This window comes from Synchiropus splendidus, chromosome 5 (genome assembly GCF_027744825.2).
Source record: "Synchiropus splendidus isolate RoL2022-P1 chromosome 5, RoL_Sspl_1.0, whole genome shotgun sequence".
Lineage (NCBI taxonomy): Eukaryota > Metazoa > Chordata > Actinopteri > Syngnathiformes > Callionymidae > Synchiropus > Synchiropus splendidus.
In genome coordinates this window covers 16,766,795-16,793,796 of record NC_071338.1, presented here as the reverse complement: position 1 = coordinate 16,793,796, position 27,002 = coordinate 16,766,795, and the positions used below count along the sequence as shown (strand labels likewise).

Here is a 27,002-nt window from a genome sequence, read left to right as displayed (position 1 = left end):
TTATGGGCTGGCAAAAATGAGGCGGAGAAGAACAATGTATTCAGCCTCATTACATGAAACAACTTAAACGCTGCATTAGCATCTCATTTCCACGGCTATGAACGGACCAATCACCTTTCATCCAACGCCGTTTCGCCAGTGAAACAGAACCAACGTTCTGGTGCCAACAGCAAGATGAGGTGCCGCATTTTGAAAATTTCTAATCTTTATCAGACATCGGGCAGCTCTTTTGTTGAAGTGATGACAAAACACTCAAAAACAGCACTCAGCCTTCGCTTTTCTTTGAGGCAATTTTACGTCAATAGAACTTCAATTTATTCTTCCTGTTGCTTTGGGCTGTTGGGAGGTGTCTCCTAACTATGTGACCCCAACAATCCAGTCTAGGACACAGCTTGGGACTGCAGGACTACAAAACGACTCACAGTTTTATTATACTAGCACTTTTTAAAAAACAGGTTTGGTGGCAATTGTTTTTTTCTAAGGAAGCATGGCAGCTGTGCAGAGAATCTCTGTTGTTCCAAGCTGGGGAGCTGCTGGCTGTTCACAATGGCTGGACACACGAGTGAAGAGGGAAGAAATACGGCTGAGGGCGTCCTGAACACTGTCGCGGTTCATGTTCTTTATGCTAATTGAAGGACGTCATGACGTTTGAATTTTTAGATGTATCACTTTGATCCCATCGCTGTTGTTGTCTGACTCAAGCAGATGGCTCAAGATGGCGGGACAGAAAGCAATTTCTCTCTAGATACACCAGAAAGCAATTGTTCGAGCCTTGCAAAGATGAGAAACTGTTGCTGCTTCCAGCTATATAATTTCTCACCACTCTATCCAGCGTATTTGAGACTGAACAGCAGAGTAAAAATTGAAAGAAGAAAAGACGTTAGTTTGAAGGATTCAAGATAAAACAAAGACATGAATGAAGAGAGTGACGAGAGTACAACTACAATTTCACGTGAAAAGCACTATGAAAAACTGTTCTGCATGGAGTTACTCTGCGCATTACTTTTCTCCATCTTAGAAGTAGCTGTTAAGTTCCATATAAACATATCACATTAAGGGCTGTTGCTTCAAATACATCCATTATACTGAATGTTGAAAATGTTCATTCAAACGCAACAAACCATTCATGTTACTTTACGGGTCATTTGGATTCTCAAACAAAAGCCAGGGCCATGACCGGCCCTATTTGAGCACTGTGGTACACTAAGCTTCCCTTGTTAAATACAGTACAGGAAACTAGAGGTCGGTCAGGGTTCCACTGCCTTTGTACAAATAGTTTTGTCACAAATATTAAGTGAATAAAAACCCATTGATACAGTGGGTCCGTGGGAACAAAACATGCTGATAAATAAGATGATTGAAGAGCGAGATATGGAGTCATGCACCTCAGAGATTGGACGTTTTCTTTCGAGAGCTGGACATTTGAGGAGCCATTCATTTGAATGGGTCCTTTCAAAAGACTGTCTAGTTGTTGAGGGTCAGTTCCAGCTCCATTGTACTCCCAGTTTCATTCACTGAACACCAGTAACTTCTGGTGTGAGAAACTCAGAAGTCTAGTTGGACTTCTCACACCAAATCTGTTTATGAGATTTTGAAGAGGAATGAATTGGCATGTGGCTCTTGCCTATGATGTGGAGAAGCATTTCAACAATCTAAATGTTAAACACAAAAAATTAGAAATGCATGAGAGATGAAGATGAAGATGAGTTATTCCCAATATTTGTTCATTCCACGTCCTACATTTCAAATCTTTTTTCTCTTGTGAGTAGGATGGAATATTTTGCATTTAAATACAGATTTCCCTCTTCATTTAGAGCATATTGTTGCCTTGTAGCTAAAAGATTTCCTTCATCTCGATCTAGGCCTTGCTCATTGCCCTTTTCACCACATTCTAAAAACACAACACAAGTGACGCAGTACATACAAGTAATTTAAAAAATGATTTAGTAGTACTAGAAGAAGGCAAAGGACTGAAATACTGCGGATTAAGAGAAGCTGCATTTGAGAAAGCAATGGGTTGCAGCAGGGATGAGTACGCCAAACAACATTTGGAGAATGACTTGCAAATGGGAGAAGCTAATCCGTGGGGCGATAAACATAGTAGAGGTAGCAAAACAGGGGATGCAAGTAGAGTTGTGTGTTATTCACTGATTAGTATTTGGGCAGACGCTAAGCCTTAAACTTTTCACCTGCCACAGTGACACCACAGGATGCATATTTCAGGCTCAACAAATCAGATTCATTAAACACCTTCTGTTTATTCCATTCCTTCATGACATACCATCACCCCTCTTTATATTGTTTAGTCTGCACTTAGTCTTTGAGCAAGGCAACGTTTATTTTGAAATACTACCTAAAAAAAGACATAAGAACCTTTCTACAAAAACCAAAGACACAATTGTTCCGTTTACCGCACTTGGTGGGTAAAAGAGAGACTTTTCACTTGGCAGGAAATGTGTGCTCATTACGTCTCATGAGCTTTGTGTACAACAGTGACAAGTCGACATTTGCTTGCACACCAGGGATTAAGTGTGAACATGGTGTTGATTGGAAACAGAATAAAATGGCAATGTGAATTATCTAAATCTCTCTATCCGTTAGTCACACTTGTGATCGATGAAGTGATGGAAGCTGAAAACAGTGTCTGAATCTACATGTTAAAAAAAAAGAAACACCTTACCTGTCTCACAGCGGCGCCCTGTGAAGCCTGAAGGACACACGCACGTGTTGGGAGACACACAGGTGCCACCACTTCGACATCCCTCCTCACAGAACGCTGCGAAGAAAAGAAATGCTTTAAGACCATATTGTGATATGGGATCTTGCGTCAAATGGGATCCTCGCTTTATCATGCTGGATATAGGGAGGATAGTGACAAGTACAAGTTGGTCATTCAAACGTTTTCTACAACATAAATGATTAAAAAGAAGACAAAAATGTGTCATTTGTATCAATCCGAATGCAGTTTTTTCTTGATGTATCAGGCTGCTGTGTATTTATTTTGATATAATTCCTTCTCTTGTGTAGTGATTACTCAAGCTCACAAGCACTGTAGTTTCCTCCCATGGTCTATAAACACAGAGAGCCGAACCAGAGGCCGCAGGCTGTCTGCTGGTGTGCGTGGTAGTATCTCGAAATGTTCCTGTATGGACTGACAACCTGACCAGTGTGTCCCCTGCCCGCTCCCTATCTAGCTGGGATTTTCCCAGCACCGTTGACTGAAGGGAAAAGGCGGTCTGAATCCGTTTCAAGTGACCAGTTAGGGCAAGGCTCCACTCTAAAAGCGTGTCTTTACTGATCATCAGTGGAGCATCCTCCCTCCAGCCATTGGCTGACATTTCTGTCACCCACTCTGTGTTTAAGCATATGTCCATGACCGTGTCTCTGCCAGAACCCCTCGTGCACATGTTTGGGAGGCCACAGGGTGTGACACAAAGCAGAGAAGATCAAGGCCATGCGCAGGGGAAACAACTCATGCTTTGGTTAGTACTTCATACACTTCAAACCGAACCATGTCTCAGAGCAAGAATGTCCTTTGGCGTTAAAATCGAAAGCAACACAATTTACTGGTGTAAATAATCATTGTGCTGAAAATAACAACAAATGCAAAAGCGTTATAGATGAAGCAGAGCCAGAAGCTATTAATTGGGCTGCTTCCGCAGTGTAGACGTTGTATGTGGCCCTCATTAGAAGCTTTACTGCCTCAGTACTAATAAACCCCACGCTTAAAAATTCATTAAACCTAAATCGACCATCTATCTACGGCCCTAATTATCGCTTCACCACGATCAGTATGAAATGGAATTCATGGCCAACCAAAGAATACAGGGTGGTCACAGGGTGTGCGTGCGCTCGAGGTGGGATGTGCTTCCTAATACACTCACATGGGATGAAGCATTGAGGAGAAACACATCTGTAAATGTAGCGCAGCACGTCTGTATGTGTCTATCGTGCTCATGTCTCACTGCCCTTTCACAGGCCGAGCACAATGCCCACAATTCCCCAGTGATTTTCCAGATATATGGCTCCAACTGAGGCTGATTTACATGTGGCTTATCGGCAGGCTAAATGTTAGGCTGGTAAAAATACCTGCTCTTGGTCGGGGTGGCTAATCAGAGCGCGCTTCAGCGGACAAGCCGGCTGATTGGTCCATAAGCCCATTGAAATGATGGCCCGCGGGACTAACGTCAACACCTGATGGATGGAGTCCACCCATCAGACTTCATTCAGAAGGTGCCAGTTAGCCGTCTCAGTCGACACTTAGTTCTCTTCATGGCGTATTCTTTGACGATGAAAATTACAGTCAGACAGTACGTAGTTGCCAGCATTGTTACCTCCCCACACAAGGTAATGAGGACTTTGTGTATTCATCACTTGGCGACAATACTGTGTGAGGACGCTTCACAGTGTCCGACAATGACTGATTCACACAAGGTAGATCAATTATGAAATGATAAAACTGTATAAGGAAACGCTTATTTTCATTCGAGCACCATTCGAGCTCGTCTCCCTCCTGTACTCCTGTGTGTGCACAGTGGAGGTGCACGCTCCACCTCCACATTACACTAGCAGCACAAATGGGACACAGCCAAAGAGCCCACTTTGCAAGAGGGAGCCTGCCCTCCTCCGTCCGTTATCTTGGTGACCTCCAGCGAAACTATTTTACTGCTTAACCGGGCCTGTTGCTGACTCGTGGCTTCTCAAGGCATGCTTATACCGGCAGATTTGCCATTTGAGTTTCCCATTACGGACCTAGATTGCTTTCCGGAGAGCGGAGGAATGAAATCATTCCACTCTGAGCTGCGGCTAACAACCGCACTCACGGTCATTGGGCAGGCAAGGAACCAGCGCAGAATTAGGAGTTGGAATTTACTGTGAACGCATTAGAAATCCAAATAGGAATTAGAAAGAGGAATATAGGTTTTGCAGCTCATGGAACATACATTACCATGTATAAACTACATACTAACATGTGTATTAGCTGCATAGCCACTAGTAATTATTCATTATAAAGTACTTATTAGCATCTTAACACGCTTGCCTTGAGTTGGGCTTTGTTTGAATTTGAACCATTACAACAAATAAGCAAGTAATTTGTGCATTAAAGCAGTGATTGTTAACCATAGGGCCGTGGCGAGAGCCTCCTAGAGGGCCGCTAAAAGTTGTTTTTGTTTTACACCTTTGGGCAGTGAGGGCCGCGAGACGCTCAACTTTAATACATTTTCCACGTATGGTGGCAGTAGTGTGTCTCTGAATTGACTTGACAGCTGCAAATCTGTGTTAGTGAACAACTATGGAGAAGTTCTTGAAAAGAAAAACTAACTGATTAACAGTAAAAACATGAAAGCACCAATTGAAGCAGTTTTAAAAATTAATTATAATATTTGATACTTTTGTTTGCACTTCACTTAGAATAAAATATATTATTTTGTATTTTATTATATTTAGACATGGTTTTATTATATTTATTTTATTCAGATTTTCGATTTTCACAACAGTGTGCACCAAGTGTATTTCTTTCTTTTTTTTTTTTTTAAGTCAATTTAAATGAAAAAAAGTAAATGACTTGCACCTGATTCTGCTGCTGCTTGGACTTTTCGATGACAAATAAATATCTTTGCAATGATCACATGGTTCCACATCATTTCAAGGTTTTGCTTTGTTTACGTTTCAGTGGGTTAAATATAGTTATAGAACAGTGATAACAGTTATCACTGACTGGCAGCACACGTTAATGTCGTGATGTGCTGCAAGTTACTGATATTTTAGTTCAAAGAATGATGCTCAATAAATAACACATCATAAACAGAACATGGGGAACATTTAGGTCCACGTCATAAATTCCACAGTATTTTTCACGTCCACACAGAATTGGTAATCAGCTCTGCTCTGGTTAAAGCCTCATCAAGAATGTATTCTACTCAGCAATTCTCTCTGTACTTCCTCACGTTGCTATTTTTGACAGTCAAAAGAGAAACAAATGCAAAGAACACAAACATTTCAAGAGCACTTCATCCACCAATAATGACCAGATTTGCCCAAACATGAGGAGTGTCAACGTCAACAAGCAACATAACTGCATTTTAACAACCCTATCTGCCAATGACGTACGAGTGACCACATCATTTGTAACTATAGTCTGAGCAATCTCTGGGGTGTGTTTCCATTGAAAGCACTTGTTGAGACTGAGACTGAAGCCGCTTGAGAAAGTGCAGTGGAAATAGCTGCAGTGGAGCAGTGCGGCCGCCGTGAAAAAAAAAGAAAAGAGTCAAAGTAATGCAATTGCCTAAGTCTGCCGACGGGTGATGTCACAATGTATGAATTAGATGAGCGAATACACTTCCATCCCAAATTTTGGGTCAGACCAAAGATTTTTTTCCTTTGCAGTATGGCTTTATCGCTAAATGCTTTCAGTCGACAGCCCACACATAATAGTGATATCAACGCTGAATATTTCATTGAGAAAACTCTGGCACACAAAAGGTGAATTTAGTACCATTATGTACCAGCACATACCAGCGCCCCCAGTGCATCAAGGGACCTGACAACTGAATGACAACTGACTGGACAGTCAGACTCACAGCTATGCTCATATAATATATAATTTCAGGGCAGAGCTCACCTTTGAATGATGTCATAGCAGTGAAAGCAGTGAACATCTCAGATAATGGCTCCACTTACAAGGCCATAATGACTGAGGCTAAGAGGCCAGCACAGATTAAAGACACATAAGGGAGCTTTTTTTTTTTTTTTTTGGCCATAATATACGTATATTCAGACACGGGTTGGATACTCCATCAATATTACAGATATAACTTTTCACTTCTATGCATGCTTTTAAAGAGTACTCATTTTATATAAGTTGAAAGAATCTTAGACGTGTTTGTGTAGATATTCAGAAGTACTGTGTACTTGGTATTTCTGTACACTAAATGAGCAGAGCATTAACTGGGTGCTTGAGCCAGTGAGTCTGTGCCTTAAGAAAACTGGCAAACACAGCGTCACCCCTATTCCCCTGCAACTCCACCGAACACCAAATGACTGAACTCCCTGCATTGTTCATAATTAAATTCCATGTTTTTGAGAGTACAAGATATAGCCATTAATAATTTAGCCGAGGTAGCTCATGAGTCAAAAATGATTGGCAGGACGAATCCTTGAGAAACGCAATGCAGCCACCTTAAAGCTGTTTCCAAGCCAGAGACTGAGTGAACCAGGTTCTTCATGAATTTGGATTCTTTTCAAAGCATTTCTGTATTTCTAAATCACACAGCTGCGGTTATTCCAAGTGTTTGGTGCAAGAGAGTTCTCCTCCTGACCACACCAGCAAATCAAATTCACTCCTTGCCCACCGGCTTTCATTGGATATTCTGGGAGTGAAGACAAATGAAAAAAAGTTTACCTTTTCACTAAGCACAATCTTGTGATAAATCCTGGTCTCACATAAAAACCTTCCCTGAACCATGAACCATGTTACTACTACGAAACGCCGCCTTGCTGTGCAGACGGCGTTATTTTACCTCATTTTCAGAGTGCAAAACAAGACTAGCTCATTTTCCTCTCTGCCATATTTTGTTGATATAAAGCAGCTGTCATTATTTTAAAAAGCCATATGGGGATTGTTTATTTTAACGGCCTACATGGTTTGTATTGAAGTGGCATGTGTCGAGAGCTGGAGTCGCCAATCAAACCCTGAATTCCATCGCTGATTGTAAAGAGGCCAAATCAAAGAATGTAGAGGTGGTTGGCAACCAGGAGATGTTGGGAGAGCTCTCAGTGATGCAGCAGGACCAGTCCTACGCACTAGCACCACGACCCAGTCGGCTCTAAGAAATGTTTGAGATGCTTGTTGTCTGTCTTTTCTGACAGCAGTAGCTCTTTCTGATCCAAACAAGATTGATAAATCCTGAATACCTTGTGTTACCTCACACTATTCAATGTTGCTGCTATTAATAAATGCTATTTTCACTTCAAAGAGTAAAATTTGTATGATCTGAATTTCTCCCGGGAGGCAGTGGAGGTGCTGTAGGATGGGGGAGATGTGTCATTGTCAGGGGGTACTGGTGATGATGCAGGCAGCTGAGTTCTGGACCAGCTGGAGTTTTTGAGGGAGTTTTGGGCGGAGGCCAAGAGTTGCATGAATTTAAGTGTGAGGTGACGAGGCTGTGGACGAGGACGGAGGAGTGGAGACGGTTGATATTGTGGTGGTGAATGTAAGCAGACGGGGGGGACATGACTAATATGGGATTGGTATGAGAGTGTGCTGTCAAGGATGACACCCAGACTCTTAACCTGAGGAGAGGAATAGACGCAGGAGAGTACAATAGACAGGGAGAAGGGTCTCAACTTTAGAAAGAGTGGGTTTTTTCACTGTTTAGCTTGAGGAGGTTTGAGGTGAACCAGGATTATATGTCTGATAAACCAAGCCATCCTCACTCTCGTGGTATCATATATTGACGTTTGGAAACTGGACTTTCATGTACTATACTGATGAATAAGGCAGCCTTCAGCATAGAATGTTATGCATAGAAGTTTCAAAGGACAAAAAGAACGTTTTTCTTGCATAGCTTTCGTGCTGGGGCCACATGAAGCATGGCGTGCGGGAGAGGGAGAGTAAAACACATTCAACTTCCATGTAGCAACACATAAGTAGCATACGTGGAGATGTGGGAATGTGTGAGACAAGCAGGAGAGTGCGGGGAGCATCGCGGTGGAGACTGGGAGACGTTCTGAAGCTCTCTTCATTGAATTACATTGGATGTCAGTTGCTATTTATAACCCCTTACATGGCTCTTTCCCATAGTAAGGGCTCTGAAAGTCCTGTGACTAAAAAGCAAATGCCTTTTTCTGCAGTATAAGACGCAAGAGTCCACTTTCACCGAGGTCAATATATGATACCGTGGGAGCGAGGATGTGTTGGATAAACAGGAGATCATTGGTGATCTTGAGGAGGGCTGTTTCTGAACTGTGATGGGGGTGGAAACTGGACCAGGTAGGGCTCGCGACATGGCAATGTAACAAAGATCAAGTACACATTATAAATCACGAGTTAAGTTCAATTGCTACTCTCATTACTGCTAAAACCGAAAATTCAGTTCATGTTATCCCCTTGTCAGAACTAATATTTAAATGACACTGGATGAAATAGGTGTTACCTCAGTTGGATTTAGCTAAGAGCAAATCAGGAGGGGTGCTTCATAGAAGGACAATGATTTTGACTGGAATATTACACCCAGGTCCTCCAAATGTGTCTCCATGTACATCATTAGACGTGAAATGCTGAATAGCAAGTGAATAAAATGTTCACCTTACTGGCCTTTCTTTAATGGAAAAACATTAGCTGCAACATTAGCCATTCATGACATGCATGAATGACTTTATCTGTTTTCATCTCTCAGAGAGTCACCGGGGCTTGATCCTATCAGAGGAGCATGAGGGGGGATTGAGGGGGTACAGGAACGCCCTTGGCAGGAGTATGTGAGGAGCTTCCACAACCTGGTGCTGTGCAGCATGAGAGACTCCTGCCGCCTGCCACCATTTCTGTCATGCATGTTTACTAGGTAGCTGTGAGATTTAGCGACATAGTACCTGCACTACAGAGTGACAATACAGAGTATTTGTTAGTGTAGCTTCTCTGTGATATGGAACGTGGCAACAAAAATGTATTACTTAGATTTTAACCCTCAGGAGCAGACCAACTTTGAGGAATAACTCATAGCAATAACACGTATTCGAAGACTTTACCTTTGACATCCAAAAATATCTGGGTGATTACACAATAGCAAAAAAAAAATCCTGACCAATGCGTGCACCAGACAGCAAAAGCCACTGCTTATGAGGACAGTCGACACAGTTTTCCACGAACTGTAGAGTTTCTGGGAGCCTCCATTGATGCTGCTGATACCAAAAGTATGTCACAATTGTAGAGTGCGGAGGCATAAATAATAACTAAGGAATGGCTCTCATTCTCTTCTGCTAATTCTCTAGTGGAGTTCTGAGGGGCAGGCACCTATCCAAGCTGCTGAGGTGAGAGGCGGGCGACACCAGGAACAGGTCGCGAGATTATTGCAGTCACATACTGCAGAAAATAAAATGAAATAAAATGACCCACACATAGGGCTGTGGCAAGAAAGCAGAAAAAAACCAATGCAATCACAGGGAGAAACTATAAACTTCGCACAGCAGTCAAACCCACAACCATCTAGTGCTGTGACGCTGCAGCACTAACCACTAAACACCGGGTGATGCCTGGCTAAATTATGATGCACTTATTAGACTCTTTCAGTGAAATGCTCCACAGTACAACTTTATTTGTACATGGTCTCGTTGGGAGAGAACCGCAACCTGTATTTATTTACCTTCCTTTACCAGAATGAGAAACTTCATGTTAACAGTCAATAGCAGAGAGATGGATGCAGGGAGAGGAGATGTACAGGTTAGTGAAAACAAGTATTTGGGATAAGACACGCATTAGCCTCTGTTTAAGGTTTGTCCGTTGTACAACGACACCATTGTTTTCAGCATCCGGATCTCACAGGACCAGAGACTCGTGCTGCGTTCTGAGTTGCAACAATAGCTGCTTGGTGGAAATGTCTAAAAAAAAACAAAGATTCTAAGTAAGTGGACAAGTGCGTAAGAACAATCGCTCACCCTCAACCTGCATCAGTGGTGGATAAACCAATCATCCTTGTGACATTGAACACACTTCATCAAACTCCGTAAAGACTGAAAAAAGATATCAAAGGAATTACTTCTTCTCTAAACGTTCTCATACAGACTAATTATAATGAGTCTTATGGCGTAAAAGAACTTTTTTAAATTACTTTTGAAGGAGTTTAAAATGTTTGGCTATTGTTGATGTACTGTATGAATACAGTACTGCGAAAGAAATTGGATTGTCACCTCAATTAATTCAAGTTAATTATAATTTTACTTTATAGAAATTTTAGTTTGTTGACATTAAATAAACACTGCACTTGAAACAGGAGATGAGAGTTATAAAGACAGGATAAAATAATAAATAAATAAATAAATGAAAAATGTTTAAAATGCGTCTAGTTCTAAAGATAAATTCATTAACCTTATGTCTCCAGAATTCACATCTTCAAGACAATGACATATCCAGAATGATTTCTGTAGTACAATATGGCGTCCAAGTCTGAATGGAAAACACCTCACCATTGAAGAGGAACATGAGAGAAGTGCTACATATTCAAGACGAGGCTGAGAGATGAATGATAAGGAGAGAAGAGAGATGACAGGAGTGACGGCTGAGACATGAGCATCAACAGCGGCTGTGGATGAAACACAGCTGTAACGTCTCTTCACTGTGCGTACGTGTGAAGGTGAAGAGTACAGATGTCACACCATCCTCCAGGGAGATGGCTGCTGCTCTGTTTCTCACTTTCTCAACTTTCTTTAGCCTTCGACCTACAATTGTGACAACATTGATACAAGCACGATCACAGTGGAGCAATTCCATTTACAGTGGCTGATGAGAGGAACATCTGCTGACTTCAAGTCCGATCAATCGACCATAGCCAACTGGGGGATCTGACACAATACATTCTGTCCACAAAGTCATTTATTTGAATTTTGAATGAATTCAGAATTACCCGTTAAATGTGTGCAATTATTGTCAGAAATGTTGATCATGTATTTTAATATTCATTTTCATCCATGCATGATGTTTTCATTTACTGAAGTTTTCAGTACAGCATGTTCAGAAAGATGACTTCATTAACAGGATAATTCAAATAAAAAAAAATAAAATGTTGCAGCTTTCACAACTTATATGAGACATTATTGCTCATTAAAGGCAGTAACCACAAGGCATTGAAACATTGGCTTAAATGAAATTGTTTGGGTAACAGCTGCTCAGTAGGGGAAGGCCACAGGAGGTGAGACGTTTGCTTCAACTGAAAGCCAAAGGCGTCACCATGAAGGTGGACTTCTTCACGCTGGGACAACAAAAGTCCACTTGACAGTCATCAACGTGATGCATTAGGAGTGAGACTGTTTTCAGGCGTTTGCATGTACTCCCTGTGCTTGCGTGGGTTTCCTCCAGGGGGCCCTGGTTTCCACCCACAGCCACAGAGGTTAATTGGTCAGGTGCTGATGGGTGAGTGGTTGTCCCATCATACGCGCCCTCTATATCGATTGAGGGACCTGTCCAGGGTATTCAGCCCCCAACGTCACTAGAAACAGCTTCACTGGAGACACTCAGGGGATAAATAATGAATGAATGGAAGGCCAATAGTGCACATCCTTATTGAACGTACTGCATGTGCAAATATTCTGTGTTTGATAGCGTCCACGCAGCTCCCATTTGTTGCATCTGTACATGAAGAGATTGTCGAGAAGCTGCAGTTTAATTTGAAGAGACAGTTTCCATAAAGAAAATCAGATATGAGCAATTAAAATACTGACATTTATTGAGCAGTCATCAAAATGGTAATGATGGCGGCAAAAAAATGTCTAGCACCGAAAATGAAACACTTGTCGAGACTCATTAGGGAGCAAAGAGTGCATGGAGGACATTTAACAGTTTAAAAAGCAAATATTTTCTTGGATGAGAAATAGTTCTTTCACTATAGCGACGCTCAACTTTTAAATGCATCAAGTTACTTTTTGTTGACTAGAAACATTTGGATGGAAAGATGAATTTGTAACCAGGGATGAATCCAAACATTTGCATCGGGATTTGATGAAGGACCACTTGCATGATAATATTATTTTTAAACAAGCGCAAACACTACGTTGAGAAACAATATTAAAGGAAAAACAAAAAAAAACATCTTGTTCCAAATGAACAACACCAAACCTATTCCCTCCTCTTTCGTGCCACTCGTCCAGGTTCTCAGTCGGAATTGGCAGACAAAGTGGTTTCATGCGTTTATTTTGCAGCCACTGGTCGTGTTACATCATTAACAAAGATGAATGAGCCCTTCCCAGAAGAAGCCATGCAAGCTCCACTGTGACATCGCCGTCACAGATGGATGTTCTGGGATCATGAGCTGAATTTTTCTTTCTCCAATCATTATCCTCTCCATTACTTTGGCAAAAGCAAATCATTGCCTCATCAGTCCATAAAACCTAGTCCCAGAATTTCCTCAGGCTTGTCTCTCGCAGGGATTAATACGATATTATTAGGTCAGTTCACTGAAAAAAAAAGTGGTCCAAGGAGCCGTCAACATATGGTGACGTTTCGCGAGGACATCTTTGTATTTCACACAATAAAATTGGATTGTTGTGGTTTTGACTGCTCCGCTGTGCACTGATGCGCATGCGCAACGTTGAGTTTGCTGTTGTGCGTCTGCATGACTGGTGCGTGTCCTGAATGAGCTGCGAGGGTTGTAGCTACCACAACAATCAATCTGATAAAAAACAACAACAAAAAAAAGCATCCAGAAATGTGCGTATGGTAGTGATGGACTTGCAGAGAAAAAGTGGGTTTTGAAAAAGGTGACTTTTTTCAGTTGTTGTGAAGGAAACACTCCACATGCAGCGCTTCACTGCATAATATTAATGTTTATTATAGGTGAAGAGCATTGATACTGTTCGTTCTCTGGAGGGCAGTTATGATAGTTTCCACACTGTTGTTCATGGCCTTGTGCAAAGACTCTTAAAAAGTCTTAAGATCCATTAAATGATGTAAGCAGTTGAAGGGTGTCCTTGCTCAAAAACAGAAAAAGGCTTTTGGTGAGTCAGTGTTTATCAGAAAGCACTGTGTTCGTTTCAGTCAATGGGAGACTGACTTTGAGATTTTTATTTTCATCAAAATGAAGTATTTTCAAAACTAAATCAACTATATGACCATCAAACGCAGCCAACTTCCTTAAAATAACTGGACTACGGATTTTCTTCTTTAATTTGTAACAGCATACTGAGCGCTTCATTCTAACCGACTAGAATTTGGAAAAGGTGTCAGTCACTCACCATCAAAGGCATGTAGTTTGCAACCAAGTTTATTTTCCATTTAAAAAATAGTCTGTTTCAGCAGATTCAATACGAGGCAAACTCTCATTCAAATTCTCATTCATTGAATAAGACACCATCCAACTGATGAATAGAAAGAAAGAGTCACAAACCTTTATTCACCTTTTTAAACATAAGTCGCAGACACGCTCACACGCTACGTTTCCCTTTTGAATATATATATCTAGGAATGCTTCTATCAGATATCTGCTGTCGATCACCAATACCAATCACCAAAACCGATCAAATGGATTGACAATGAATTTGTAATCAAAATGATGAGACCTTCTGTGTAATTCTGACACGTTTTTATGTACCTCTTCAAGGTAGCAAAACATAGAAAAACCATGCAGCAATTGTTCTGTCAAAAGGACAACTGAAAATCTGATGTGAGACGTTGGAGGTGAATCTCTAGAGACTGTGCTGTATCCATGAAATATTTACAACTACAACTTTCCACTCCGGATGTTTTCAAAAGTTTGAAAGTTTCAGATTCCAAAACGCCGACGGATCCGTTCCTTTCCGGATCCAGACACCGATCACGATTGGCATCCCTATATATTTCTTGTGGTATAGTGTTGCAGTCAAGACCAAACTCGAGTCCAAGACCAATGAGGGGGTGTGAACAACCTGAATACAGAAAGCATTTCAGTTCTTGATATATTTTGGAAAAAAGAACTGCCATTTTGCAGCACTTCTGCAGTAAGAAATAACAAACTTTGTATTCTGTATTCAGACTTGGTCTGGACCAATGAGGGGGCACTGGTTTTGGGTTCAGTGGGCTTGACTACAACAAACACCTCACCATCTGTGCTCAGTGTGCCCACTGATCGTAACCTGACTCTGCCACATGAGGGACATCACTGGGACTGGAACATCAGCAGCAGGGTCAAATCAAAACAGACAAATGACACAAGGCGTTTACAGTCTCTGACTGAACCATCAACAATTTACCAAAGAGCCTTAAAAAACGACTTGGATCATAATAGTGACACAGAAGGGAAATGCGTTTTTCCTTTGTTACATTTTTTTCCTTCCATTTAGCGATTAATCACAGCCCAAGACTGCGTGGCTTCACCCAATTAAAACTGTAAAACACTATGCCCTGCAGCACAGAGTCTGCAGTGAAGAAGTTGCTAAGTGTTTTGTTCCTATCAAAGAAGAGGGATCCGGGGGAGCAATAATTATGCAAACAGAAAATTGGATGCTTAACTTGAAGGCAGACTTCAACTCGCAATAAATGCGCTCCAATTTCAGAATCTATTTAGACATGAATGAATTCACAAATTTGTGGAAACATTTAGCTTTTGAATGAAGACAAGAAATCGCATCAGTCAACAGTTAGTCATCTGCACTTCTATGCAGCCTGGCTATTGCACCACATCTATTGGCAACGCTGTTTATAAGAGCTCTGTTTGGGAATGAAACAACCCATTAAGAACCTCAGCTTGATCATCATGTGGCAGACAAAGCGCTGCTGATCATTACGCTGACAGCAGGAACAATGCCGATTTATAATCACATTCTTCACTCCGATACAGCAAGTGCAGCTAATGTGTTATGTTCCTGCACGGCTAAACGCAGACTGACATTTTAAAGTTTGTTTTCAGCTGATGAAAATTGCAACACAAAAGAGAGAGGGAGGTAAGAAAAAGTAGAGGGGTCCTCACTGCTCACTTTTGGTTGAGTCAGATCATCAAAAGCAGGAAAATAGGCTAAGGAGGCTAAGGGAAAGCCACCAGTCTCTGATTTATTGGCGCCGATATGGGCATTTGCGACGTCGTGACTGGCGGATCAAATGAAAAATATACATGGATTATTTATTTATTTTTTTTAAATAAGAAGCTTTTTATTTTCACTCATCATGAGCAATGTTATTGCTCTTAAAAATTTGACGTCACAATGTAAATATGACCAAACAAAGCAGGCATTTCTCCAGAAATATCACACTGCTTATTGTGAAGTTACAAAAGCGCCTGCAGACCTGCAGCCACAGACAGCCAGCCACAATGGTGGTCGGGCAATATTTCTCCGTCAAGAAAAATGACAACCGAGTTGCAGTTCGCAACATGCACAGGCACGGAAATAACCTGCACGGTAAATCAAGATGCTTTGTGTCAAATAACTTACCGAGCGTTACAAAGAGGCTAACCAGCAAAAGCTAACTGTATGTCAAACCAATGCTAATAGAGTTTCTAATAGTGTTTTGGACGCGTCGCCGTGCTCTGTTTTCAATGACCAGAGCTTTCAGCACCCAACAGCGCACACCTGTAACACACTCATTCGCTGGACATGTAGTAGATGAAAAGAGGAGTGGTTTGTCAGGTTATCAGGCAACAGTCTGGTATTTAACAACTCATGTAAAGTTTACATTGTTGGTGTGATCTGTTCATTGAAAAAGTTATTTATTTTATATTAAAAACTTTGGTATTATTATTTTATCATTTATTTTGCATTCAAAGTTGCTTTAGATACTGTTATTTAATAGTTAATAATGCTGCACTTCGGATCGCTATGCGATGCCAATTGTGCAGAAGCAAGTACATTTTCTGTACGCTGTGTCCAGGTGCAGGTGAGCAACTCTCACCATAAGAAAAACTGCGAGGACAGAATACTTTCAGGTTGCAGAACATAAAAATCAACATTTTTTTTCTGATTTAACTGCACTATTTGGCTGCGTTTTCTCAGATTTAGATGTGAGTCGTCGCAATAACAAGCAAATTGGACTTGAGCCTGCTGGTGCGAAAACCTCCTTACATAGATGTGTTTACAGAGTGTAGCCGTGAGTGACATTCTAAAAAAGCTACAGCGATGAAACAGTCATAAAAGCTCCAATAACACAAGTTGTGCTCTTAAATTGTTCTGGACTAAAGCTGCTTCAGGGCAGAACAGTGGGACTCCCGACAACAATCACATCCCTTTTCCATCTGTGGGCTGTTAGAACATTATCAACTGCCACAGCTATTGTACCATGAGCAGCCATAGACGGGGCATGGCAGCGTTCTGGGGCAACAGCAGACATAATTACACGACTGAAATAGGGAGGATGGTGTGGGAAGTAATTATCGTCCTCACAGTCAGAGTGAGAGCAAAAGTGGGCAGGAATCGCTCACTTGCCATGGGATCATAAAGGAAAAGATTGGGCGAGACACTGAGGAAATAGCCCGTTGAGAGTCACACTCCAGAGCTCGATTATACGTCCGTTAAAAGAGCATATCACGAGGAATCTATTAGCCTCACCGTGGTGGTGAGAAACTCATTCTTATAGGTGAGCGGAGGAACAGCGTGAACCGAAAAGGGCGGCGAAGCTGGCGAGCGCATGGGGCCGGAACAAAATCTTGGAGCATTTTCTGCTAATTATCTCGGACTTGGAGGATGTGGACCTCTGCTACTGGTTGATGTTCCCTCTGAATGTTAGAGGGATGAAATAGAGACCTGCAGGAGCATGTCTGAGGAGTGAAAATGAGGGCATTAGCATCAGCCGAGCCAGAACCTGATATCACATCAGATCCGTTCAAATAAACACTGCTTTCGCTGCCACGCCAACGAGCAAATCTCATTTGCTTTCAACTGAGCAAGACTCTACAAATACATGAAGCGTGTTGAAGAAGAAGAGGAAGATTAGGTTCGTCAGTGGGATGAACACAAGGATGACTAGTGTGACGACAGCACATGTGGAAGTCAGTATCAGTATTTCAGTATCACTTTTAAATGATATTGAACGACAATTGGAAACAGCAATATGATTCTCTTTGCACAAAGCACTATCATTTTAAATATTTACATTGGAAAATGCACATAAGCTCTGCCCAGTGAAAATGCTTCATTTGCTTTAACTTATACCTTGAGTCAAAACAATCTTATAACCACAATAAAACCGGGTCTGGGGCAGCGATGCATGAGATTTTGATGACAGTGAACAGAAAAGCAGAGTGCATTGCACGATCTGGGCTTCTTTAAGGTCCTACTTAAATGGCAGCTGTTGAGGAAGCATTGACATTGGAGGAATTCACTACATGCATCAATAGGGCTGGTCATTTCATCACATTTTTTTTATCAGGTTTCCGAATATGTCTTCCTACGATTATGAAAATTTGATAATTGTCATGAAATGAGATTATTTAGCCAAACAGCCGTGTCCCCATTTGCACTCATTCTGTGCCGATGCACCCAAACGCTGCACTCTGGAAGGCACAGTGAGGGCACGACACAGAGTAGCCCCTCAGCGCGGAGCCATGCCTGTCAGCGAGGGAGCTCAAGCCTCTGTTTACACACGCCCTAATATTAGCCACTGTTAGCTCCCGACTCAGTCACCTGAACACCAACGGTATGGTTATCAGTGTCAGGACCTCTGAGGAGCTGATGCTCAGCGTTCTGAGTCACAACAGCAGTGACCAGTGCTGGTCGGAGATGCTTCGAAAACCAGTGATTATTTGGAAGTCAATAAATGCATAGGAACAATCACTCGCGCTCCATCAAACAGGGGGTGATGAAACCAAGCGCTCCTTGTCATTCGTCACGCAACACAGAGACGAAGAGAGAAAGAGCGCTGAAATAAAGAAGTTTAATGTTCAAAGAAGTGACTTATTCTCTTATGATCTCATGAGAGCTCAAAAGCTTGGAACGTGAAATCACAGCGTACACCATCAGAACCACAGAAAAATCTTTGTGTTCAGTGCCTGCTCAGCTCGAAGTATTGTCTCCTGTCTGATCAAGATATGAATTAAAAATAATCACGATTAGCATTTGTGCCATAATTGTCCAGCCCGACGTGTCACTTAAAAGTAGTAGTTCATAGTTTAGATGTCCTTAACTAGTCCCACAGTGAGGACATTTTGTCAAAATAATATCCATGTTTTCCTTCAAAAATTACATTCTGATTCCTCTGTTGGTTCACTCCCAGCTGTGAAGCTGTTTTTTAAAAGCAGCCATACTGGAACCTAGTTCCAATCTCTTTAACAAATAATTTCATAAATTGGCGGCGTGCGGCTTAGGCACCATACTGACCACAAAACACCACCCGTAACGCCTTGTAAATTGCCTGATAAGGATTAGGATGCGCTCTGAGAATTTGTCAGTTTACCAGCAAATCTGTTGGGGGATCAGCAAAAATCTTAAAACCAACACATGAGCCAGTCGGACAAAAATAAACAAAAAAAAAACATTTCCAAATCCAGTCAACAAGCTCCAACTTGAAGCATTTGCTTGGAAATACGCCATCTCACTCAAGTGTGTTCATGACTGCTTCCACGCTTTTCTCCAGCTGCTCCGGGCCTGGCTGGCTAAACACAGGTTTTTGCCTTATTAATATTAGCAGAGTCAGTGTGAGGAGCTGCAGACTAATTCCCTCAATCCTGAGGGGGCTACGGTGATGTATGAGGGGAATGAGATGGGAGGCGCGGGTCGATTGGCCAACACTGTCGCCATCACACAGTAATGAGATCTCAGGGGCAGGAGGGGGGAGATGTTTTCGCAAACTGCCTGCTCATATAATACTAATTGGACAGAATAGGAAAGGTAAGACGTGGAAAGTTATGACATTATTAAAATGCTTTTTTTTTTTTCTTCACCTGGCTGGCTCTTCAAAATCTCATTAGCAGATACTTCTAAAAGTCTTCACCACACATTCTACCGGCAGCTTCTCTTTGTTATTTGCTTTTAATTTGAGTGATGGGAGGCTGAGTTCAAATTCAAAGCATAGATGCATTTTCTCAAAGTATTTCCTTCTAACAGGAGACAAATTTCACTTTCTCTTTTTCGCATCAAACACCTTCGTGTGATCCATCACGTCGTCAAGATTTTTCCATACTCGATGTTTTCTCTTCTGTCATAAAACACAGCCTTCCTAAAACATTTCCGGCTCTTCACTATTGTTTTTCTGGCCAAACCGTGCAAATGTTGACGGTAAACACACTTTGACAGTTAGACTTCACAATTGTCCTTGCAGAACCTTTGTCTCCAATCCACTGATCATCCACAAAAATCTGTAAAGCACCAGAATACCAACGCCCAGTACTAACTACTCTCTATAGCAACAAGTGCGACGTGCAGAAGAACAAGTGTGGCTTTTCCATTATTGATTTTCCAAGCAATTATCGACAACAAAATGAGCAACGGTGCATCTCCTTTAAATCGCACTTGGAATATTCTGTTTATGTAAAAGCTCACATAACATCTCACTCTTTCATGAGACTCGTAACAGGGTGCCATTCGCACTTCAACAGACACATGCAGCGTGAAAATAGGTAGCACCACAGACATGATGTTGACTGCGCGAGAGGATGAGTGTGTGTCGCATTAGTCTGGAAACAATCCAGAGGTAGAAGGTGTGTGGCGGGCACTTTGCAAATTACATTGATCCCTCCCTCGACCTGCATCCTACCTGCCACCCATCTTAATGCCAGTGTGACAGGAGAGTGGAGGAGATGCAGGTGCAGTGCGACACACCTACCACTTTCCCTTCCCTGCTCCCCATTATTTCCTTCTCATTCTACCCCTAGGGTTCTTTTTTTTTTTTTAATCTCCAACACTTCAGTTCATCTCTTTTACTCTGCAACCATTTTCTATTTCTGCCCACGCAAACACACAACCCCTATGATGTGACATGCTTTTCATCACTAATCATCGATTTGAGTGACATGTTTTTGTGCACCATGTCATTTTAATTAAACATAATAGAATCATAGGCAAGTGCCGCAGTGCAGTGGGAAACTGCAACCTAATGATTTTTCATGTTGTAAAGTTTCAATATGAATACAAAATGTGACTGTCACATAGCTCAGAGAGCTTAAAGGTTGGTCGTGACATTTTCAAAGATGAATTTGCACATCGAGCTCATCTAAATCTTATAGCTGTTACCACAGTTGCAAAGTTTGACTTCTGAAGTCTGCTTCCTGCTTTAGGCTGCATAGTTAAGTCTAGTTTCAATAAAACTCATCCACGTGTCTCATGTAGCACCACCCGCATTTGCCCACAAACAAGAGCATTATATTCTCCTTTCTGCCCAGTGCGGTCAGGTTGTACAACAGTAAAATCTGATGGACTTATTGAAGTCCACTGTTTATATCTATGTAGACAATTTATTATCTATATAATATATTATTATCTATGTATTATTTATTAACTTACTTTTACTAATATTTTATTTATTTGTCGTGTTGTTCGATAGCTTGTGACTTCACTTTTTTCTTTTTTTTGGCTGCTCCTTGGTGGACGTCTTTGATGTTTGCTGTGTACCTTTGATATGTGTCAGTGTCTTTGTTGTTATTGTCTACTGTGACATGCAGAATTTCCCCACTGTGGGACTAATAAAGGCCACCTAATCTAATATAGATAATATTTCTTATAATCACTATAATCCAGCATGTAGCAGTATTTACTGTGTTACAGACCTGATAAATACAGTACATCCATATATAACAGGACCACCATTGTGTGTCTCTGGGGGCTCCATGCAGGTCCAGATGTCAACACTGAAACATGTTCAGTCTCTATCGACTAAAATGTATGTAATGCATTTTAAATTGAGTATAAATATTTTCTCGTCTTGTAGTGTTGTTTATTTTTTTTTTTCTGTACTTATTGTAAAAAAGTTGTTTTTCTAGCATAAATAATATAGACTACCTAATTTTATTTGACAACAGTTTTTGCGTTTGTTTTTATTACAACTTGGCTCATAACTGTTATACTTCAAACTAAAATGATGCCTAACCATTGACAAGTGATGCATGTTTTAATGGGGTCCCATGGGCAGAAAAACTATTATAATGACATTATAAGAGTTAATTTTTCTGTAAAAATGTTGGTATCTTCTAAAATGCTAACAGAGTCTGTGCTTTTTTTCTACCAATGTGTGATATTTTTAAGTACCTGAAACAGCACTGTCGCTAGTTTCCAACACCACCTGCTGATGTTGGCTCCTTAACCACAACCATCCCACGGTGAGGTGTATCTTGCAGTAGGCAATTGACAATGTTTAAATATTTTAATGTGTTTAATGACCCGTCAAGCTATTGGATGGAAGCCAGGTTTCAGTTTTCAACCATGAAAACAACATGAGAAGCCTTCTGATTTCCAGCCATCCAGTTTTCAGTTTCATGAGTTTGGCCAAAAGAGACTCATTTTCCTTTCATGCAAATCTGCAAGGATGTAAGCCAAATGTGTCTGCCATTTTTATCCATCCTCCTTCATTTAGAAACAGCAAACTTTCATCATTTAAATGGTCATCTGGTGGGAATCAACGTCACAATCAACCTCTTTTATGTTAGTATTTCTGCCATCTCTTCTCACTCCAGTCCAGCAGAGATTGGGCCAATGAGCAAACATCTATGAGTGTGCATGCACAGTGCCTCAATAAAAACAGATCACTGCAGTGAAAAACATCAAGCTATCTTTATTGCTATTGATCGAATTGTTCTTGTAGTATATTTTGAAGTGGCGATATCGTTTCATGGGACTCACTGAATAAACTATAAAAATAACTACAAATAAATAAATAACCAGATTATCCATCAACACTGGCAGATAAAAAAAAAACACCCATCTCTGCGGTATAATACGAGTACATTATCAATTTTTCCCGTCTTTAACCACTCAGCCATTTTCTCCAGCAATAACTGATGCCTCATTAGTCACCCAAGGATCGAGACTCTGGCAATTCATGGTGCGTTTTCCCTCATAGCAGCTCACTGCTTCCAGAGTAAACATAGCTGTTAATAATGGAAACACTAATAGAGCTCCCTTGGTGATGTCGCTGTTTCTGCATGTCTAACAAAGAACCCTAGTGATGCTCTCTGCACATCAGGGAGCTCAAGCTGTGACACTTATCTAGTACACTGAGGCAACCAACCCACTAACAAGTCTCCTCAGAGTCGTCCCAGCCACTCACAAACTCCATTTAATTTTGACAAATCCTCAAACAAAATCCTCAAACTTAGCATTGATGTTGCAGGAAGTGGGTGTTTAATTTGTCAAATATCTGAGGCGGAAATGTGGGTCGCTCTCCAACCCTCACATGACTAGTGCATTTACCTGGGAGGGTTTGTGTTCTTCTCATAATGCAGAGAACCATGGGGACTTTAGAAGGAAACAAATGAAATATTTGATTCCAACACAGGTAAGAATTACAGGGCTTTTTGGATTCTTCAAACACATGTGGCACACACAGTCCTTGCCCTCCATGCTGCTGGCATCTCTGCAATACTGCAAGGCCAACTGGGTCAGGTCATTGGTTTAGCGAACAGACCAACAGGGAGGAGGACGAGCGACGAGGGAGGCGAGGCACATATGTGGAAAAGCAGGAGGAAACAGATCCAGAATCAATTCTCATGATCTCACTGGCAGCTGTTGGCCTCCTCTGTGGTGTGGCGGGAGGTGAACCACATCGACCATGTTGTTACAGGGCCAAGGCTGAGTCAAAATGAGAGGATTTCGTCTAGTTCCGCACGGACCTTGTGAAGCACAGGCTTACCTCTGCAGATGGTGCCGTTGCCCACGTAGCCTGGCTTGCAGGTGCACAGGTGTCCTCTGATGGTGTTGGTGCAGATGGCATTTTCATCACATAAATTCAGGCCGCTGGCGCACTCGTCATGCTCTGCAGGAGAGATGCAGCGATAGTTCCACAGTGAGAATCCAGTATAATTATGGAGATGTTGCTGGAAATAGATTTCCTGACAGGAGGTCAGTCAACAAGCTCGTTGGCTGAAAACACAAAAGTTCTGTTTGAACATTTGCATGCCCATGAATCATCTCGCTGGCAAATTCACAATGGTTATGAGGAGGCTTCTGGAAGCCAAAACACAGAGGTCATTTCCAAAAAGAGGAAAAAGAATCTTCAAAATGAAGCCTGTGAGACGCATGAAGAATCAGAGCAGCTTCAAATGGGAAAACTTCATTCTGGTCAACACTGTCCTGCTTGAGTGTTAGTTATTACAGCAGGCGTCATGATGACATTTTTCAATTTTCAAACAATACTGACGGAATAGCATTTGCAACTTAAAACAGCGTGAGCAGGAACAAAAATGATGATGAGAAATCTCCAGAATCTGTAAGGACAATTATTTAAAACTATGGAACTGACCTTCTAGATGTGATTGCTTGGGTTCAACAAGAAATATTTTCAGCGAATGACCTCACAGAATATAGTGCATTATGCAGTAATTAGTTATGTAATTTAGAAATAACATAATCCAACTTATTTAAATCTGCTGCCTGCAGATTCCATGCTCTCAACTTATCAATATCATTCATCAAACAATCACAACCAGATACTGGGGAAAACACACACACACACACAACACACCAACATACAATGTGACCTGTTTAAAACTGATATTTCTATAGGGCAATTTTTTTTGTTAACAATATATTTCACCTCTTTTATGACAACTGAACGTTTGGCTGTCGAAAAATCAATGTCCATCCATTGAATCCCTTGAATGCACAACATAGTTCTCTCTTTGCTTATAGCGAAAGCGACATGGCCGGTCATGTGGAGGACATGAATTATCATTCAGATGACAAACAATAGATTAAAAACCGTTAATTGATCGTCTGATGCCGCTGCAGTGGGGATTCACAACACAACTCTGAGGATGCAGTTTTATATTCCATCATTATACCGCTGCTTTAAGTGCCGTGCACAGCTTTGCCCAAGGCGGCCTCCACATTAGGTGCGCGCTCTCCCAAACACACTCCTCATTTATATGCAAACTCTTTGGTGGGAGTCATGACTAATACATTTCCTTTAATTAATGAGTGGAGCTCATGAAGCCCCGGAGCAATGAAGGAAAATGATTTCGCTATTCTCTTCCCAAGTATTTCCTCCCCACATTGAACTATAAAGGTGGGTGTCAACAGCAATGGCAGGATGTGTAAGAGTTTGTGTGAAGCCAGATGAAAAGTGGGGCGTATTAACGGCGGCTTAATAGAGGAAGAGTTACACGATGAAATATTCAGTGGGATGACGGCTGTAAGCTGACGGAGGAGATAGTAACACAAAACACTGATGGGCAATTAAAGCAGAAAAACTCTTCTGGCTTTGGTAAAGCACAGGCATGCAATCGTTACATACTGATGAAACGGCAGCATGAAATGACGGCTCACCAGGAAGGAAGCCGGGAAATACGGTGTTAAATATGCAAATTCTACAACTATCCTTGTACCTCTTCTCTCTTGATCAACGCACACTTGGTGGATTTTATTTCCATAAATCAGAGTTTGCATTCAAACAACATGGACAATATTATCTAAACTGAGATGGAAAGGGTGCCACTACAGCCATTTAACACAAATCTGACCAGACAACGACAGTGCCAGTGAGGGGAGGATGCGGAGTTCTGGGGCGCAACAGTTGTGACCACATACATATTCCTTTCAACGTCAGCACAAGGTGTCGACCAATGTGATTTTGTTGAGGGCTGAGAGCGATAGCTATGGCCGGTGGCTTAGGAAAGTCAATGGCCGATATTAAGCCGATATTGTAGGCCGATATTTGTCAATCAGATGTGGCTATTGGTATGACAAAAATTACATTGTGGAGATATGCATGTGTTTGCAAACCTTCCGTAAGGAAAGAACAGGCAGCATGCATTCTTATACAGAATGTTTTATTGGTTAAGCTGAACAGAAAAATGTTGACGACCTTGAAAGAATGGTTGCAAACATGTAATGTAATGCAGTCAGCGACCGAGCCAACAGATTAAGGGAGAAAAGTAGAAATGACTATCACTGATGAAAACATGAATTAACAAAAACATAAAAAGAAGGTACTAGATTTTGCATGACATTTTGCCAAAGGCATGAATACGCAGCAGACTATATTCTTAACAGAGGGCGCCATTGGAAAAGTTTGTGATCTTGTATCATTATAAAACTGAACAGGACTGAATGGTGTTCTCTGGAAACCTCGGACTAAAAGCTGCTGCATCCGCCACCTTGAAAAAAAAAAATGACGAGACTCATGAGTCCACAGTGAGCCCACTACATGGCACTGTCTAAAATCTTTGGCTTTGAACAACTGCTCCCAGCGCCTCCCTCAAAGGACATAGTTTCATGAAGCCTCACCAGCCCATCACAACCAAGACTGATGCGGTACACGTCATTTGCTGATTTAATTGAACACAGATTTTAGGCATCATTCCGCTGGCATTGATGTATATTTGAATGCGGCCGCTTTTGCAATTCCCATACTGACTCTCACATATGTCATGAAAAATGCACACTTCATGTTTAATATATGGATGGGGAAATGTTCTGAATACTTGACAGTACTCTCTGTCAAACACCCACCAGCGACTGGATGCAGATATCAGGTGTGGTCTCTGTGTGTGGACATAAATTTAAGTGACAGCGCTCCGAGACTAACTAATGACTTGTATTAGAGTTGCAGATTAATAACCGCTTGTGAAGATTTCTTTTCAGTACACAATATCCAATGATGAACGATCATGTCACTTGGAAGTTATTACATGCAGCGAATGCTCAGGAACTGGGCTCAACACCATCTGAAAACGCAGCGTATCTTTCTCAGCCGGGGTGTAATGGGCGATAACTATGCTGTACTGTGTCTGGCCTGGACACGTCCAAGTGACCCGCTCAGACGACAGCGCTAATGGCACATGATGGATTTAGATCAGAATCGCAGGCAGCAGTCACGCTCGCCAAATGGAATTATACAGCATGCAGTTTTGTTCTTGTTTGTTTGAGGGAAAGTTTGTTAATTAGCGCATGTTGACAGCGTTTCCAGGACGGTCACGATCATCACATCCCGCAGTTATTTTGCACACAAATACCTCAAATCGGACAGAACCACTGCCAGAGGAATCTAAATTCAAAAGGGCTTGAATGTTGTGGATTTCAGAGAACTGCACCGGATGCCTTTATTAAAAAACAACTCACACATTTCCGCTGTTGTGCTGTGACTTATAGATCAAGGCACGTCGGGAATTTGGTCAGCTTTTTATTGGAGGGATCCACATCTCCTGAACCAATGTTGGATTACAGTTAGCTGCAGGGACTCTAATGGA

The 27,002-nt window shown here is 41.5% G+C and overlaps 1 protein-coding gene across 2 annotated transcripts in view; it reads right to left on the bottom strand.

The window, feature by feature from the left end:
- The window catches only part of LOC128758749 (protein kinase C-binding protein NELL1-like), a 172,131-nt gene that overhangs the window by 19,149 nt on the left and 125,980 nt on the right, over positions 1-27,002 (bottom strand). For both annotated transcript variants that reach the window (XM_053865039.1, XM_053865041.1), the window contains 2 exons: positions 23,447-23,569; positions 2,681-2,776 (listed from right to left, as the gene is read on the bottom strand). In XM_053865039.1, the coding sequence (XP_053721014.1) occupies positions 2,681-2,776; positions 23,447-23,569 (219 nt within the window). The remainder of the gene's footprint in view (positions 1-2,680; positions 2,777-23,446; positions 23,570-27,002) is intronic.